The sequence below is a fragment of the Pholcus phalangioides genome, unplaced genomic scaffold, assembly GCF_987345545.1.
Source record: "Pholcus phalangioides strain wild (caught in Gottingen) unplaced genomic scaffold, Ppha-v1.0 ptg000024l_1, whole genome shotgun sequence".
Classification (NCBI taxonomy): Eukaryota; Metazoa; Arthropoda; class Arachnida; order Araneae; family Pholcidae; genus Pholcus; species Pholcus phalangioides.
In genome coordinates, this window is record NW_028301616.1 from 20,649,238 (window position 1) to 20,668,780 (window position 19,543).

At 33.4% G+C, this 19,543-nt stretch overlaps 1 protein-coding gene across 1 annotated transcript in view; it reads right to left on the reverse strand.

The window, feature by feature from the left end:
• LOC149068961 (puratrophin-1-like) overlaps positions 1-19,543 on the reverse strand; it is a 155,223-nt gene that overhangs the window by 90,888 nt on the left and 44,792 nt on the right. The window contains exon 3 of the mRNA XM_089250415.1: positions 14,617-14,808. Within this exon, the coding sequence (XP_089106541.1) occupies positions 14,617-14,808 (192 nt within the window). The remainder of the gene's footprint in view (positions 1-14,616; positions 14,809-19,543) is intronic.

Sequence of the window (19,543 nt, forward strand, 5' to 3'; positions counted from 1 at the left end):
TACTAGAGGAGTGCGAGAGTGATATCCAATACCGCCCCATACCATAATACCCGGTGCAGGACCAGTGTGGCGGTGCATAACGCAGCTGTTCAGCATCCTCTCTGCACGGTGTCTCCTGACTCGAATCCGACCATCGTGATGTTGCAGACAGAAGCGTGACTCGTCAGTAAAGACAATTTCATTCCATTGTGCCGTCCACATCCTTCTTTCATCGCACCATTGGCGGCGGAGACGTCTGTGGTTCTGCGTCAAGGGTAGACGAAGCAATGGACGTCTTGCGGACAGACCACTCTGCTGTAAACGGCGTCGAATGGTACGCGCAGACACTGGATGGTGCGGTACAGACTGAATGTGCTGTGCTATGGTTCGTGATGTGGCTGAGCGATCCGTCACACTGCCATACGCACAATACGCTTGTCATCACGTGAAGTGGTGCACTGAGGTGGATGCGATCGAACACGTCGGTCCGTCGTACCCTCCTGCATCCAACGATCACATATCCGCATTACAGTTGCTTGGTTTCGTCCAACACGACTACCGATTTCCCTGAAAGATAATTCACAATCTCGGTAGGCCACTATCCTTCCTCTGTCGAACTCGGATACTTGATCAAAAGATGATCGCTGTTTTCTACGAGGCGTAATTGATCGTTTTTTTGAAAAAACCACAAGAAAAACACAATTGCCGTACTTCAAATCGTCGAAATCTCCAAGCCTTAAATAGCGCTTTGAAGTGACACCACAGGCGCGCGTGATGTGCGTCTGCGCTGAAATTCTAATCATTTGCATATCTCACCTCCGCTAATGCATGTTGTAAATTTCATATTATTTGCATGCTTCCTTCAGGGTGTTGCATTTACGGTGGCCAGCAGTGTAATTTCAGTATTAATGAGAGAGAAATAGTTTCAATCGAATCAATTGAACTGAATGTACCTATGTAGTGGACAATCTTTAAAATCATAAAAATCCGAACACAGCACAATCTCGAAACCTACATATCAAACACAATCAAAAGAAGACGATTCTTCATTTTTCCTTCATTAAAATCCCCGTAAAGAAAAATCAAGATGACGGAATATTCCCACGGACCATAAAAACCAACGCCAATTATAGATACAAAATAAATAAAGAAACACACACACAAAAAGTCACTCCCACATGCGGAATGAAATCTAAACGGAAAAAGAGCAAAAGCTTTTCGTTAATCTTTCCGTAATAGTAATAAAACATATACATATAAAAAGAAAAATACATAGAAAAGCCTCCCATAGAGAGAGAGAAAGAAAGGTTGGGCCCTGGGAAATCCACGGGGTCAAAAAGGTAATTCAAAGGGTCAAAAACTCTCGAGATATTTCTTTCTGTCCCGCCAAGTCACATTTAGGGCGTAGGTTTGGGAGTCAATGACTGGTTTTTATTTTGCTTTTTTTGGGCCAGACATTATTTTACCTTTAGAATTTGAAAAAAAAAAAAAAAAAATACTCAGGATAGTGTTCACAAATAGTGTTTGTATAATTTTATGTTCTAGGAAATATTCAATGACGCATTTTATATTGTTGTGACCATTTTCACGGGAAATACTCCTATATTGTGTTTGTTTGTGTTTGTTCTGGGTCGAGAGTATTTGTTTATTTATGTTTTTTTGGGCCGGTATGTGTATATCTGATAAATCTGTGATTAATGGAAAGTGTTCTCAGTTTCAAGCAAAAATAATAATGTAATTTTTCGTGAATTTGGAATAGCATTGATATACAGGGTAGACGAAAAAAAGGGACCTAAAGTCCCTAGATATGCTATCCATTTGTGTCCATATGCGTCTATTTTAGACGTTTAATTCTTTCCATGATATCATATACTTTTGTGTGGTTCCTTATCCAGATGATTCGTTTTGGGTCTCTTCTTGTGATGCCTAGCATACATCTCTTCATGCTGCTTTGTGTTGTCTGTAGCCTTTGTATTGTCTTGCTTGTGAGTGTCCATGTTCCAGCTCCATAAGTCAGTGCCGGTAGCACACACTGGTTAAACACTTTTCTTTTCTTTTCAGGAATAACGGCATGTGACTCTTCAGAATTACACAGTTTTTGCCAAAAGTGCTCCATCCAATCCTGATACTTCTGTTTATTTCATTAATGATTCCGCTGTTCGTGGTAATTTATTGTCCCAGGTATACACATCGTTCTACTTCTTCTATCTCTGTGTTATTGAGTGAGATTGTCCTCTTCAACGCAAAGAGGGTTGAACATAACTTTAGTCTTTTGCAGATTCATTTTCAAGCCCACCTGAATATTTGCCTTCGCCAGTTCTTGCATCATTTCTTCTAGTTCGTCTGGATTGCCGAGGGTACCGCGAGATATTTCAGAGATTATTGACGGGAATCATTATCTCATTCCGACGGGTGGGAATCCCTGTTCTCTAGAATTTGAAATATTTCACGGAACAGAAATTGTAATAGTAGAAACAAACATCTTCAAAATAAAGCGAAACAAGAACTCGAAATGAACTCGTTTGACCTATGCTCCTAAGTAAGAAATCCTTTCTTATTTTCTTAGAATTTTCTTCCATTTTTTTTTTTCTTACTTACTTTCTTCATTTCTTCATTTATTACTATTATATTTTTTATATATCCTCCCCCTCTTTAAAGAAAAAGAATCACGTGACCGTCGTTTACTCGTCGAGAATTCATTATATTACAGTTTTTTTTGGTAATACGGCAATGAACTAAGCATTCTTTCTCCCGTTTCTTATTAACATTTTCTTTTCTTTTTTTTACTAAGTTAATGATTAAGTTAAGACGTTAATTGAAAATGAAAGAGGGAAAGATTTAATCTGTTTGATCTTTTTTTTATGATTTATTTATGATTTTTTTTTCACTAATTATAATTAGTGAAGTAAAATGTTTTGGGGTTTCCTGTTACTATTTTTTTGGGAGCTCGTTAAAAAAAGCATATGAGTGTATTATGATGTTGAAAAAACGAGATTATGTTGCTCTTTTTCTGTTACTTTGAATGGAGATTAATGAAGAAGATAATGAAGTGTGTATTGATATGTTACTGGGGGAAAAAAAGTCAATATGATGAAACATGAGACAACAACATGAATTAGCTTCCTTGATTTCCATCATGTAGTTTTGAAGGAGTGTATGCAGTATATTCTGAACGGGGGTTTTTTTTCCCATTAAATGAGTTTGAACTTACAAAAATTATCAATTCTAGATACAGTTTATTTAGCTTCTGATTTTTATGTAGTTTGTGAATAATTTGTCGTTTTTTTAGTGTAATTATTTCTTTTGAACTTTTAATTTTTTGAATTTGTAATTTGTATTTTTGTATTTATTTATTTTGTGATTAATCAATTTTTTATTTATTTTATTTTTCATTTATGGTGCATATAGTTTTCAATCTTATGTTCAGTTTTTCCCAATTTATTCAACGTTTTGAATTCTGAAATTGAGATTAAAAAGAAATATTCGAAAAAAAGTCATTTTCAATATAGTTTTTCTATTTGTTTAATTTATAACTTTTTTTAAGAAAATTTTTTTTTTCAATTTACAACTTTTTTTAAAAGAAGTTACTTTTTTTTTTTTATTTATTGTATTTAAAATTTACCTTTTTCCATTTATTATATTTAGAATTTACTTTTTTGCATTTATTCATTTTATAATTAATTATTATTTGATTTCTTTTGTTGTTGTTTCTTCATTCATATGGTATTCAATTTTACGTTCAGTTTTTGCTACTTTTGAAATTTTTAAAAATTTTAAAATATTGTGTGTGTACATGCTTTCAGTAAGAATTTTTTTAAATGAAAGTATGTATATCAGACTTATTTAAATTAATGTAGATTCTTTTAAGTTTATATATTTTTACTTTCGATTTATTCAATTTTTTTTAATTAATTTCTTTTATTTTCAAATTACACTTTAATTCAAAAATTTTATATTTGAGACATAAATGAGAAAATTTTTTCTTTCTTTTCGCATGTTTTCAAAATTAATCAAAAATAACAAATTATTCGACACAGTACCGATAATATTTTTCTTTTAAATTGATACTTACGATATATTTTAAATAAGTAATTATTCTAATTTCAGTCATTAATACTATTGATTCGTTATTTGAAGTTTTCAATCATTATGTAACTAAAACAACATTCAGTTAGTCAAAGTATTCAATTTTTTTTTTAAATTCTGATTTTGATATTTGAATGGACTGTTTTAAAGGTTATTTTCCAACTGTTTTTAAAGCGATAATAATTATTATAATCTAAATATACAGAACAAAATTTTTTTGAAAAGAATATTTTAGTGTTATACTGGCATTTCTCTTAAAATTATTATTGGGTTTGAACTTTTCTTTTCAGATATACATATTCGCCGACTCTTTTAATCCTTAAAACACGATCATGTATTATCTATGACCATTATCTTAGAATATTAATTTTAAAAAATGATTCGTAACCATTACATTAAAATGAAAACTCAGAACACTTTGACCATGTGCAATTGATTATGGAAATCGAAAATAAAACATCAAAATCACACAGAAAAAAATATAACCATAAACGCAGAAAAAATTATTTCAAAAATAATTTCTATTACTAATACTACTATTTCCATTACTAAAATAGTCTCATGGCCATAAATATAGATATTTTTCAATTATGACCGAAAATTTTAACTCCAGCTACGGTAAAATCATAATAATTTTCTAGTGGTTGGAAAATTATATTGTAGTATATAGAAATGTTAGTAATTACAGGATTTGGTGTATGGAAGCGATTATTATTATTTATCAAAGAAAAAATAATAATGATTCGAAATTTCCAATTCAATTATTTTCTAATATTTATTGATATTTTCTGTTTTCCGATTATTTCAGTATGCGTGTAAAATGAATCATCGGATTTCTAAAAAAAAAAAACATGTATTATAATATTTAGGTTGAATTCTCAGAAACTGACGCCTGAGGATATTATTATGATAAACCGGATACAGAAGAAACAAGAACCTGAATGTCGTTCACCTTCAAGTTTTGTAAAAGACAATGTATTGTGCAAATAGGCACAGTGAAGTTGAATAAATACATTTGTGTAAAGTGTGAATTCCGAAAAAAGGATCGAATTCCTTATTCAGAAAAAAATATATATGTGATTTTTCGTGGGGGGAGTGGGGAGAATAAACCAGATTCAAAAAGTAGCCGGGGTTCTAAGGGTCCGCGAATCCATGGAGAGAGATTTCAGAGGTTCGATGGAAAAACAGTGAACTCGTCATTTTACACAGGGTGTCCCATAAATTTGTGGAAAGTTTAAAAATTCATGAAAAATTGAGGAATTGGCAAATTTGAATGTTGTTTCCTAAAAATTTATTATCACGGAAGACTTTTTTTTTTGTTCAAAAAATTGTTCAAATTTTTCTCGATAGACGGAGCTGCACGAACGCCCAGCAGTAACGATTGGATCCGAGGCTTTATTCAATTTCTTCAGTGTCTCAAACGTTCGTAAAACTTCAGTTCGGGAAAATTCGGAAATGAGCTGTTAGTTGTACACCTTGCATTTTATTGTACTCTGATTTTTGCTTATTTCCACTGATTTCATTTCGTGTAGCGTCTTCTATCGACAAAAAATTTAAACTACTTTTTTTCCATACTAAAAAAAAAAATCCTCTCCATTACTTTTCCGCAAACATTGCATTCAAATGTACCAATTCCTTCCATTTTTATGAATTTTTAAGGGGGGTTGAGATGCACGCAAATTTTCCAAAAGAAAAAAACTAATTTTCCAATTTTTTTAATACTATTATGAAATTTTCTGCGTCTAACCGGGAGTTCAAGTTTTTGTTCTACCTGTACTAAAAACATTTTTAAAATATTTTAATATAAACTGCTGGCAGGAATTGCACATGCTAATATAGTCTTCACTAAAATTCATTTTTCTCAAAACTTCAAGTTTTTTGTTAGATAAGGAACATTTTTTTGAACACCACTCATTCAAATGTCTTGCAACTTTGTGTGCCTCTCAACACTATGGTGTTACGTACTGTAACACATGCTTTTAGGATTTTAATATATATTGTTGGTTATTTTTTTATTGAATTTCAACTCCAACACAACGTGCAACTTTTTCAAAAATAAAAATTTACCCATATTTTGTGCCATAATTTTGTTTTAAATACTTTTAATAACAGATCCTCGGGATAATGTATGTAACACCATAATGTTGAGAGACACACAAAGTTTCAAGACATTTGAATGAGTGGTGCTCGAAAAAATGTTCCTTATCTAACAAAAAACTTAGTTTTGAGAATTTAGCATTTCAGTGAAAGGCATTAACATGTGTAATGCCTGCCAGCAGTTTATATTAAAATATTTTTAGTACAGATAGAACAAAAAACGACACACAGACGCAGAAAATTTCATAGTTTAAAAATTGCAAAATGTGCTTTTTTTTTTTGGCAAATTTGCGTGCCGCAACCCCCTTAATTTATTTACGAATTTATGGGACAACACAAAAGGTTAAGAACTCCCCATCTTGGGAAGGGGGGGGGGATTGTTTTTGCGGCTTTTTTTACATGAAAATGTAATCAAAATGGAATTTTAGATAGTACAGAAATAAATCATTTTTATAGTCAGTGGTGTCTTAACGGGCAGACAATGTGGCCAGGGCCCAATGCCCGGAGTCAAACAGCAGTGGTTTCAAATCAATAAATTGGAAATTTATTGGAAGATTTTTCAATATTTGATCTGAAAATTAGACCTTGAATACGGGACATCATTGATTCTACACAATATAGCTGCCAAACAAGAGAAAAAGTCGCCAGTTATGACTGAAATCGATTGAAAAAGAAAGGAATTTTTTTCAATAAATAGGAAAATATGAGAGGTTATTATTATTATTTGTATTCATAACTATAAGTAAGTGGAGTTCACGAATTTGCGCAAACTTCGCCGAAAAATCGGGACAATATTAAATGAAAAAACGTTATCACGGCCAAAAATACGGGTCATATGGTCAACCAGGTAGTAACCATGAAAAAAGGGGAAAAATCGGATTGCAATAAAAATCGTATTTAAAAAATTCGCAAAAATTCAAGGAAAAAAAATTAACAGCAATTTTTCAAAGCTAAAATTTAATTACCAGAAGGGAAATAAATGCTAATTATCCGGGGAAAAACGTCGATTATAACATGAACTTAATTTTTCCCCTCGTAAAAGTTCGATTATGACAGGAATTCAATCTAGTTTTCATCGGAAAATTTCAATTTGACAAAAATTTTTAATTCAAGAAATTTATTATTTAGTCTAATTACTCGACGAAATTAGTATCGAGTTTCAAATTTAAGAAGTACTTAGAAGCAATTTATTTTTTTTAGAAAGATGATCACCACTTATAATGAAAACAAGTATGTTACTGAGGAATGCGATATTTACGGATGTAAAAGCTTTTCGCAATAAAAGAGTGTAATGCAATTATTATTATAAATTCCGACCCCGGTATAGCATCATCATCAGGAGCTGAATAAAAATGTAGTGACTTGATAATACTCGTAATAGAGTAAAAGCTAAATTTTTTCTAATTACATCTTTTAAGTGGAGTGACGTTATATATGGAGGTCTTACTGTTCATAGAAATACAGCATGTATCGGGGGGGGGGGGGGGCCTTCAATCTTTCAGACATTGCGGGCCGAATAAAATTTTTGCGGGCTCCGGGTCACAGTGGGGGCTCTTTATCATTTTAGAGGTTTTTCATATGTTGAAATTATTTTTTCATTGAATTCAAATTTTCAGTCAAATTTTTCATTAATATTCAAATTTTCATTCAAACTCTTCATTAATATTCAAATTTTCATTCAAACTCTTCATTAATATTCAAATTTTCATTCAAACTCTTCATTAATATTCAAATTTTCAGTCAAATTTTTCATTAAATTGAAATTTTAAGACAAGTTCTTCATTGAATTCAAATTTTCAGTTAAATTTTTCATTGAATTCAAATTTTCAGACAAATTCTTCATTGAATTCAAATTTTCAGACAAATTCTTTATTGAATTCAAACTTTCAGACAAATTCTTTATTGAATTCAAACTTTCAGACAAATTCTTCACTGAATTCAAACTTTCAGACAAATTTTTCATTGAATTCAAATTCTCACACAGACAAATTTTTCATTGAATTCAAATTCTCACACGGACAAATTTTTCATTGAATTCAAATTCTCACACAGACAAATTCTTCATTGAATTCAAACTTTCAGACAAATTTTTCATTGAATTCAAATTCTCACAAAGACAAATTTTTCATTGAATTCAAATTCTCACACAGACAAATTTTTCATTGAATTCAAATTCTCACACAGACAAATTCTTCATTGAATTCAAACTTTCAGACAAATTTTTCATTGAATTCAAATTCTCACACAGACAAATTTTTCATTGAATTCAAATTCTCACACAGACAAATTCTTCATTGAATTCAAATTCTCACACAGACAAATTCTTCATTGCATTCAATGAAAAATTTGACTGAAATTTACGCTTAAAGACTTCTGATGCCATTTATATCCACCGCCATCTCGTGTTCCCTACGAGAATGATGAGTAATTAATTTCACATGTCGGCGGTCGTCATTTTGGCGCCTCCGTAAGGTTTATCACCAACTCCCACAAGGCACACGCACAATACTCATTACTACGACTGATACAACGGAAGTCGTTAAAACGAGATATAAACACACACTGTATATGTACACAAGAGACGACGGTACAGCGTTGGTCGTAATCAGCAACGAAGCGTGCGTGCACCGTGTGTATGTGTGTGTGTGCGCGCGTTATATTCGTATCAATTCGACATTGCGACCATTTTTTGAAGTTTCGATTTTACCGAAATCAGTTTCGGTATTCAGCACAGGACAAACCTATACCTGGCCTGAAAACAGTAATATCCGATTAGGGGGCCATTCAAATATTACGTCAGCATCTATGGGGGAGGGGTTTCCGATTTGCTGACTTTTGATGGCAAGGGGGGGGGGGCTTTGGATGATGCTTACGTTATCAACCACCCTTTATGAAGATATGCAATATTCTTAATGGCATCTTATTCGGTGCGCCAAAAACGGGAAAACCCTATCCGTAGTTATTGGGCACCTCAACTGACATTCTACCTATTGATAAGTCCCCTACAGAGCCACTTTAGTGATCTCTAAATGTTTCACGGATCCTTCAAGTGCTCTGGAAATGTCTCCGAGGCCGCTGAAGTGCTCTGGAGCTGTGCCACGTATCACTCAAGTGATTCATAATTATGCCACGGATCGCTTAAGTAATCTGGGAATGTTCGCGGATATTTTAAGTGATGTAGAACCGCACCGGGGGCCGCTTAAGTGCTCTAAAACTGTGCCACGTGTCACCCAAGGGACCTCTAAATGTGCCACGGCTCGTTTAAGTGTTCTGGAACTGTGTCGCGGGTTGCTTAAGTGATCTCTGAATGTGAAAGTGATCTTTGAGGCCTACTTCTCAGTGGTCTGAAAATGTGCCAAGGGCCACTTAAATGCTCTGGAATTGTGCCACGGGTCATTTAAGCGATTTGTAAATGTGACGCTTAGTTAATTTTTACAAAATTAGGTTTGAGGTGGCGGGCCACATCAGATAACCTTCAGGGCCACATTTGGTCTGCTGATCAAGGGTTTATCACGTATGGCTTAAAGAGTGAGTAGCCATGAATTTCTTAAAGAGGGATTTTGAGCTCTTACCCTTCAAATACAATTGAAATATCAACACAAATTGATTATAATAACATATAAGGAAATTTCTTGCGCAATTTTATTTAATTTTTTGAAATTTTTGCATTAAAAAACATTTTTTTCCCGTCTGGGGGAGGCGCACGAGCCCCCTATGCCCCCTCACGCGTACGTTTGATCCCACCAATATGCGTTGGGAGTTAGGAGGCAGTGCTGACGAAATTTTGCTGACAGGAGGGGGGGGGGGGTCAGAGTCATGTTGACTTTTGCTGACGGGGGGGGGGGATGAAAAATGGCTAAAAATTTGCTGACGTAATACTTGAACGGCCCCTCAAGAGGGAAATCCGAGTATGGCTTAGAACAATTAGATTGCAGTTTCATACCATGGTATAGATTTCATATTGAAAAAATATACTGCATATACGTATACAATTATCACATTATCCGAGCAGAGAAATATATTAGATTTTAAGTTTGAAAAAAATATTCATATAATAACATATCAGCGTCAAAGGCAGCTGGGATATATACCGTGTTATATACAGGGTGTCCTGAAAAAAAGCTTGCACGGCCTTTATCTCATCAACCGTCCGTCCTAGAGGTATGATTCCAATTTATAAAATGCTCAACAGTCGTTCAAAGATTACCCTGCAGCAGTTTTGAGAGTAGAAATACACGAAATAAAAACAATCTGAATTTTTATACGGTCCACCTGGCGCTCGAACTTCCAATTAGAAAGTTGTTGCCCTGTCTCTCCCGATGCCATTAAAAAAATTAATTCATGTTTCCAAGCGCAACATTCACTGAGATATTCGGGGCACGAGACCCGCCTGCTCCCCCCCTTCCCTAGTTGCGGCCCTGGTGTAGATCATTGGATCACCCCGTATTTCACATAAGAATATTTTCCCTATATAATTCGGCGCTTAGGAGGGAAGACCACACACCTTTGGGATCGGTTCATGGCCCAGGGTTAAAGAAATCGATCTTATTTAAGAGATTTTTGTTTAGTATAAACTTAGTTTTTTAATTAAATTCAATTCGATAAGTAGAAAGGGTCTCGCTCTTGGATGAAGGTAGGGGGAGCCCCATGGCTCCCACAAGGGGTGGGCTGACAAGGCTCCAGCCCTGGGGCCCGGGAGGATTTTAATAATTTTTTTCTTTTTTCACGCTATAAATTCATCCCAAAGGGGGGGGGCCGTGAAAGTTTGGTCGGGGGGCCCGTAAAAGATCCCAGCTTAGGGGCCCTGCTTCAGGATGTGGGGGCCATGGGGGAGCCCTTGGAGAAGAAGAAAGGGCGCTACGAGGAGAAAGAACTGTTCATGGACTGGAAAAGGTTGAAAAACATTCCACCGATGGGACAGAAACTCGATCCATAGACTCTGCTGCCATCTACCGGTTGCGTTCAAACTCACAGAACAATGCACGATGACGTCATAAATACCGCATAAAATGATTTATTACAAAAATGACCGCATTTTTTTCTAAGTAGTTTCCGTTCAATGGCAAAAAATGAAGGGCTTAAAACTGTCAAATTGCCATTAAGCAACAGTTGCGTGTGTGTGTGTGTGCGCGTGTTTGTTTAGGGGGAGAGAGAGAGAGAGAGAAAAAGTACCGTGTGGGTCGAAAGTCTTGCCTCACTTTCACCTTCGTTAAAGAAAGATCGACTATTACCGCTTCTCTGGATTCTCACCTACGCCGAGGGTTGAGCCCGACAGAATGATCCCAGGTTCGCCTAAAAACTCAATGATGAAGAAAAAACAAACTCGGATGGGATAAAACAAACAAAAAACGAAATAAAGAGGGGGTTGCCAAAAAATGCTCGTTGACTTTCAACCTCTACTTTACCCAACGCACACAGCTACAAAGTTATATATTATTGTACACTAACCAGTTTTCACCCGAGAAGCACGGAATGACGATGATGGGCAAAGTAGGTATGAAAAAGTGCTTATTGAAAGGCTTTTGTGAAGAAGTTTAAGTGGGTTAGGATTAGGGGAATCACCAAGGCGTCTTGCCTAACCCTTAAATTGTCTGTAAGGTGGAGAGCAAAGTCGTTAAAGGTAGGTAATTTCGGCTCGAGACTAGTCGAGTAGACACCATAACAATATATTGGTATAGTATATAGAAGGAAGAGATTATTATAGAGTTTGGTCGTAAGAAATTTTTCTATCAAATTAAACTGGAGAAATTGGCTGTCAAAAAAATAATAGAATGTAATAGAGTTATTTCGTTTTAACAAGTACAGAAATACAGTAGCACTTGAATCTGGGGGCTCCGTCAATATCTCATTGACAGGGCCGTCTTAACCTCATCACAGACTCCCGGGGAAAAGAATAAATATTTCGGAATTAGAAAAATAGATTATTTCAGAATTAGAAGAAATTATTTCAGAATTAGAAGAAATTATTTCAGAATTAGAAGAAATTATTTCAGAATTAGAAAAAATAAATTATTTCAGAATTAGGAGAAAGAAATCATAAGAATTAGAAAAATAAATTATTTCAGAATTAGAAAAAAGAAATTATTTCAGAATTAGAAAAAGAAATTAAAATTCAGAATTAGGAAAATAAATTATTTCAGAATTAGAAAAAGAAATTATTATTTCAGAATTAGAAGAAGAAATTATTATTTCAGAATTAGAAGAAGAAATTATTATTTCAGAATTATAAGAAGAAATTATTATTTCAGAATTAGAAGAAATTATTTCAGAATTAGAAGAAATTATTATTTCAGAATTAGAAGAAATTATTATTTCAGAATTAGGAGAAAGAAATTATAAGAATTATAAGAAAAAATTATTTCAGAATTAGAAAAAAGAAATTATTTCAGAATTAGAAAAAGAAATTAAAATTCAGAATAAGGAAAAGAAAGAAAGAGAAATTATTTCAGAATTAGAAAAAAGAAATTATTTCAGAATTAGAAAAAGAAATTATTTCAGAATTAGAAGAAGAAATTATTATTTCAGAATTAGAAGAAATTATTTCAGAATTAGAAGAAATTATTTCAGAATTAGAAGAAATTATTTCAGAATTAAAAGAAATTATTTCAGAATTAGAAGAAATTATTTAAGAATTAGAAGAAATTATTTAAGAATCAGGAGAAAGAAATTATAAGAAGAAATTATTTCAGAATTAGAAGAAATTATTTAAGAATTAGGAGAAAGAAATTATAAGAAGAAATTATTTCAGAATTAGAAAAAAGAAATTATTTCAGAATTAGAAAAAAGAAATTATTTCAGAATTAGAAAAAGAAATTAAAATTCAGAATTAGGAAAAGAAAGAAAAAGAAATTATTTCAGAATTAGAAAAAGAAATTAAAATTCAGAATAAGGAAAAGAAAGAAAGAGAAATTATTTCAGAATTAGAAAAAAGAAATTATTTCAGAATTAGAAAAAGAAATTATTTCAGAATTAGAAGAAGAAATTAATTAGAAGAAATTATTTCAGAATTAAAAGAAATTATTTCAGAATTAAAAGAAATTATTTCAGAATTAGAAGAAATTATTTAAGAATTAGAAGAAATTATTTAAGAATTAGAACAAATTATTTAAGAATTAGGAGAAAGAAATTATTTAAGAATTAGGAGAAAGAAATTATAAGAAGAAATTATTTCAGAATTAGAAAAAAGAAATTATTTCAGAATTAGAAAAAGAAATTATTTCAGAATTAGAAAAAAGAAATTATTTCAGAATTAGAAAAAGAAATTAAAATTCAGAATTAGGAAAAGAAAGAAAAAAAATTATTTCAGAATTAGAAAAAGAAATTAAAATTCAGAATTAGGAAAAGAAAGAAAGAGAAATTATTTCAGAATTAGAAAAAAGAAATTATTTCAGAATTAGAAAAAGAAATTAAAATTCAGAATTAGGAAAAGAAAGAAAGAGAAATTATTTCAGAATTAGAAAAAAGAAATTATTTCAGAATTAGAAAAAAGAAACTATTTCAGAATTAGAAAAAAGAAATTATTTCAGAATTAGAAAAAAGAAACTATTTCAGAATTAGAAAAAAGAAATTATTTCAGAATTAGAAAAAGAAATTAAAATTCAGAATTAGAAAAAAGAAATTATTTCAGAATTAGAAAAAGAAATTAAAATTCAGAATTAGAAAAAGAAATTAAAATTCAGAATTAGGAAAAGAAAGAAAGAGAAATTATTTCAGAATTAGAAAAAAGAAATTATTTCAGAATTAGAAAAAAGAAATTATTTCAGAATTAGAAAAAAGAAATTATTTCAGAATTAGAAAAAGAAATTATTTCAGAATTAGAAAAGAAATTAAAATTCAGAATTAGGAAAATGAAGTATTTCTGAATTAGAAAAAAAAAATTCAGAATTAGAAAAACAAAAAAATTTCAGAATTAATGAAATTAAGTTTAGATCTAATAAAAGAAATAATCAATTTAATTTTTTAAAATTCGTGAAAAAAAATAATTTTGAGAGCTCAGAAAAAGAAAAAGTCCATATTTCTCTAACAATTTGAGCCCCTGTTTCACTCAGAGCCCGTTGGCTCATCTATTATGACGTGACTGTGCGTCATATTGGCGCAATCACAAGTCATTGTCGAAGGCTGAGAACCTCAAGGTGTCCGTTATCGCAAGGTTTCACTGTAATTCTGTAATTCAAACTTTGTATAGAAAATTGTTGAGTTTAATTGAATTGATTTTGAAAGGTCTGATAATGTGGATTAGATTTTGAGTTCTGATGAATATCTTTTATCAGCATTACTACGTATATAATATTGTGATTTTTTCCCCGCAGGTCGATATTACTTTCTTATGCGCATTGTATAGAAGATTGGATTATGAACTCAATTAGGTTCGACTGTAACTGATGAGAACCAAACTAAGACGTTCGGTTGAAAGCACAAATCTAATTTCTACCCGTTGTCGAACTTGAGACTTACCGAATCGTAGAGGAAACGTAAGAAACCTGCGACGGGCCGTAGGTATTGACTCTCAAAGGCTTGTTCGTCGCCCTGGTAGTCGTGGTCAAGTACCTCGCAAGCTTGCTGGCAGAGCTGCTTCCTCACGCTGTTGTAAGGCCGGTACAAGCCACCCAAGTATCTCTGAATCAGTTCCATGACTTGCCTCGGCTTCTGATGATTTGGGTGTCGATAATCAAGAGAAACAAAATAAAGGAAATAAAAACAACTAAAATAAATAAAATTCGAAAATATATAGTAAATGAATCTCCGAAATGAAATAAAATTTCAAAATAAAATAAATTAAATAAAAATCATAATAACTCAAACGAAAGATAACAAAATTAAATAAAATGTTTGGAAAAATTAATTAATATTCAAGGCAAAACTTAACGTAATGAAGGATGTTAAGCAATGTTTTTAAGGGGAAACGTAAATCTCCAAGTTCACATAATTGGATGCAGCTCCCGTTTGACTAGCCTAACCTAGAACTCCTTAATACACATGTATATGAAGGCGTCTTAGCCTAACCCAATGAAGCAGCTGGTGAATAACTGGAAACAATTGGGAAAGCCTACTGGGGTATTTCTGGCTCCTGATCGGAAGTAAAAATTTGGAAAGATGGTTACCTTAATGGAAATGATTTGGGAAGTTGCAACGATTTGTAAAGGTATTTGTATTTTTTTGGTGACTCGCTAAAAAGAATTTAGAAAGCTGATTGCTGCACTCTGTTGAATGACCGATAACAACAATTTGGAAAGCTGTTGCATTCTTGTGGTGACTGACTTTAAACAATTTGGAAAATTTGTGTTGCATTCTCCATTCTCCAAAGCGAAAAGAATGTAGAAAACCGCTTGCATTCTACCGGTTCCTGACTGAAAAGAATCATCTGTAAAACTGTTGAATTATTCTGGTGAATGACTGTAAACGATTTGGAAAGCTCGTGTGTTATTTTCAAGGCTCCAAACTGAAAATAATTTAGAAAGCCGGAGCATTATTCCGGTCCCTGAAATTTGGAAAGCTTTTGAATGACTGTAAACAATTTGGAAAGCTCATATTGCATTTTCAAGGCTCCAAACTGAGGATAATTTAAGAAGCCGATTGCATTTTCCTGGTTTCTGACTGAAAACAACAATTTCGAAATGTGTTGCTTTTTTTCCCGGTACCAACAATTTAGAAACCTGAATACATTGTTTTTCGTTCCTTGACTAAAATTACTCTATTAACCTCATTTTTTCTTCGGGTTCCTGATCGAAAATATTCTAGAAAGCTGATCGCCTTCTTCCAATTCCTGACTGGGAACAACAATTAGGAAAGCTGTTGAATTCTTCCAGTACCTTATTAAAAACAATTTAGAAAGACGAATGCAATTTCGCCCGTTCCTGACTGGAGATATTGTAAAAAAAGCTGATCACCTTTCTATTTTTTATTGAAAAAGAGAATCTAGAGAGCTGATCACCTTATTTTCCGGTTCCTGGCTGAAAACAACAATTAGAAAAGCTGTTGAACTTTTCTGGTGACTGACTATAAACAATTCGTGAAATTTAATGTATTTTCAAGGCTTCTTACTGAAAAGAACGTAGAAAGCAGATCGCATGCTTCTAGTTCCTGACTGCAAACAACAATTGGGAATTGGTTGCTAAAAAAAACGAACGCAAAGCTGGTTGGCCAATGAAAAACTGAGTTGAGGTGTCTGATTAGCTTATACACTTTATTCTAACCATTCTTTCCTACTCATTTTGTTATTCTGTTGTTGTCTAATAGGATCTGCACAACCTGTAATTCTTAGCCGATTCCAGAAAGTGACAAAGACATCCATGTTCAAACTTATAACCCTGTTGAACCGAAGATCGATGCGATTTGCGCAAGACAGCTATAGACGGCGATTTTGTTACGCACCAGTTCGCCGCGGCGGCACTGAATAACCGATGGTCAATTTCCATTCACGTATGCAACAAAAACCGATGAGGTGTTACGGCGAAGGCGGATCGATCATGCTTGATACTTTCGCGTAACATGATCTCGAGAATGCAAAACACCATCTGTCACATTAGTATTCATGTCTTGCAACAAACTCTTGAGACGTGTGCTGTGAATTTCCTTAACGAGACATTAATATTGTGCTCAGTTTGCATTTGAATAAAGGAAATTCTGGTCATTAATGAGCCAAGGAACACGATACGGACATTAATTGATGAACAGATACCGGAAGTTTTTACAAATGGTTTCGGGTAAGTTCAAAACGATTGGTTACGAGAAATAGCTTTGAACCAGGAAACAGGGAAGATGAGCTCGAATATATCGATTCTGTAACCCGTGAGACAAGGGAACGTTGGAGACCTGTCCCGGTGTCCATAGGCGCCGATATGAAGAAACCATTATAGGGGGGGGGGGCGCCGGCGGCTTAAAGCTGCTGATCGTCCCGTATATACGGGGCTAAAACAACTCCAAAGACAGGCCCGTCATTTGGGGAGGGGGGTTCAGGCTTTTGAAAATACACTAAAAATGGTATATATATATATGCGTACATTGAGTACATGCTCTTTGCCCCCCCCCCTGGAAAAAGTTTGCCCCACCCCCCGGAAAAAGTTGAAATTACGGCCCTGTGTCCAAGGACGTACTCTATATCCCAACTACTACTCAACCGTGCATTCACCTCGTTTACATTCTACTGCGGAATTTCAAACGAATCGGTAAATATCGGAACGTGTTGTATGAGTGCATGTTCCCAACGTATTTCTGTTGTCAGTTGCGTATGTATCGTGTTCTTGCTGGTGCTGCTGCCTGTCTTCCATATTTTGAAGTGAAGATGGTAAATGCTTGAATTTTCATTTTATGCAAGTGTCGTGAAGTAAATATCAACTGCGTGTGTGTGCAGCATTAATGACAATTGCAATATCAATGACGACTGCAATACCAATGACTAGAGCTCGGATTATATGCAAATGCATATGTGCATACGCATTTGCATATTTTGATCTTTTTTCAGCATTAATGCATAAAATCAAAGAATTTTTCGCATAAGTGCATATTTTTGAAGGTTCATTTAGGCTCACTCAATATTTTTTTATAATTTTTCAAACAAATATTGTTCATAATATTTTCATAACATCGTTTTTTTTTCCCGCAGGTGAAATTTAGTGAATTAATACATATTTAAAGTTTAAAGTATATACATAAAGTATTTTACAAATATTAACCGTTTTATTGTATGTGTGAGGCTATTTCTAGGTTAAATTTTTTTGAAAATAGTGTCGAAATTCTTTTGTTACTGCTATTTTCGTTATTGAGCAGCTACAACAAACTGAAAATTAAATGTCTGAATAGAAGTATGTAAAATATATTTGCATATGCGGTATATATATATATATATATATATATATGAGGTGATATTTTTTTGTAAGCGAATGCATATGCACTAAGAAATAGAAAACGTGCATTTTAAAAACACGTCTGCTTTTTTTTTTTTGCATGGTGATTTTTTTTAATGCATATTTTCTCATTTTTTATACATATTAAAATTGAAATTTAATTTACACGTCAAGACAAACGCAGAACATAAACACATATTACATTCCAATATTAACCCAAGGGATCGTACGATCCGTCGAGGGTCATTCGATCCGAAAATTCCAAAATATTAATCGTATTATTTCGGAATTTTTGACTTTTCTAGATTTCTAATGCATATTCTGGGGGGGGGGGGGGGGGTTTAATGCATATTTTGGTATTTTAAGTGCACATTTTGGTATTTTAAGTGCACATTTTGGTATTTTAAGTGCACATTTTGGTATTTTAAGTGCACATTTTGGTATTTTAAGTGCACATTTTGGTATTTTAAGTGCACATTTTGGTATTTTAAGTGCACATTTTTGCATTTTTTAAGTGCACATTTTTGCATTTTTAAGTGCACATTTTTGCATTTTTAAGTGCATATTTGCAAATTTTTTAGAACATATTTTGCCACTTTTTTAGTGTATATAATCCGGGCTCTACCAATGACAATTGCGATTTCAGTGACAACTCCAATGACAATTGAAACATGAATGGCAATTGCAACGTCAATGGCAACTCCAATGACAAATGCAATATGAATGGCAATTGCAACGTCAATGGCAATTCCAATGACAAATGCAATATGAATGGCAATTGCAACGTCAATGGCAACTCCAATGACAAATGCAATATGAACGGCAATTGCAACGTCAATGGCAACTCCAATGACAAATGCAATATGAATGATAATTGCAACATGAATGAATGGCAATTGCAACATGAATGAATGGCAATTGCAGCATGAATGAATGGCAATTGCAACATGAATGAATGGCAATTGCAACATGAATAGCAATTAATTGTAACATGAATAGCAATTAACTGTAACAGGAATAGCAATTAATTGCAACCTGAATGACATGTCCAACGACAGTTGCAACATTAGTGACAACTGCAACATTAGTGACAACTGCAACATTAGTGACAACTGCAACATTAGTGACAAGTGCAAAGTCAATTACAGTATCTCAAAAAATATCCAGAACACGCTTGGCTATTGTTATGTCCAAAATGTCTGTTTTTTCAAAAAAAGTAGGGATTAAAGAAATGTCGTTATGATGGACGTGATACAAGTCGAGGAAACTAAACGGCATCCACAGAACACAATGGAAGGAAATAAATTGTTATTAACACCTATAATCCTTTTCTCTAAGAAATGACCACTCGTGGAAATAGCCCATTGCCTGCCAATTTTTCTTCCTATATCCGAATTCGGATATTAATACCCCAATTTTATTTATTTAGTTTTTTGCTTCTTAAACACGCTTAACAGATTTATTTCCTCGGGGCAGTTTTGCAGAATAGCAACAGAAAATGGCGACGATGCTTATCACAAAGAAAGTGAGGCCTCTAC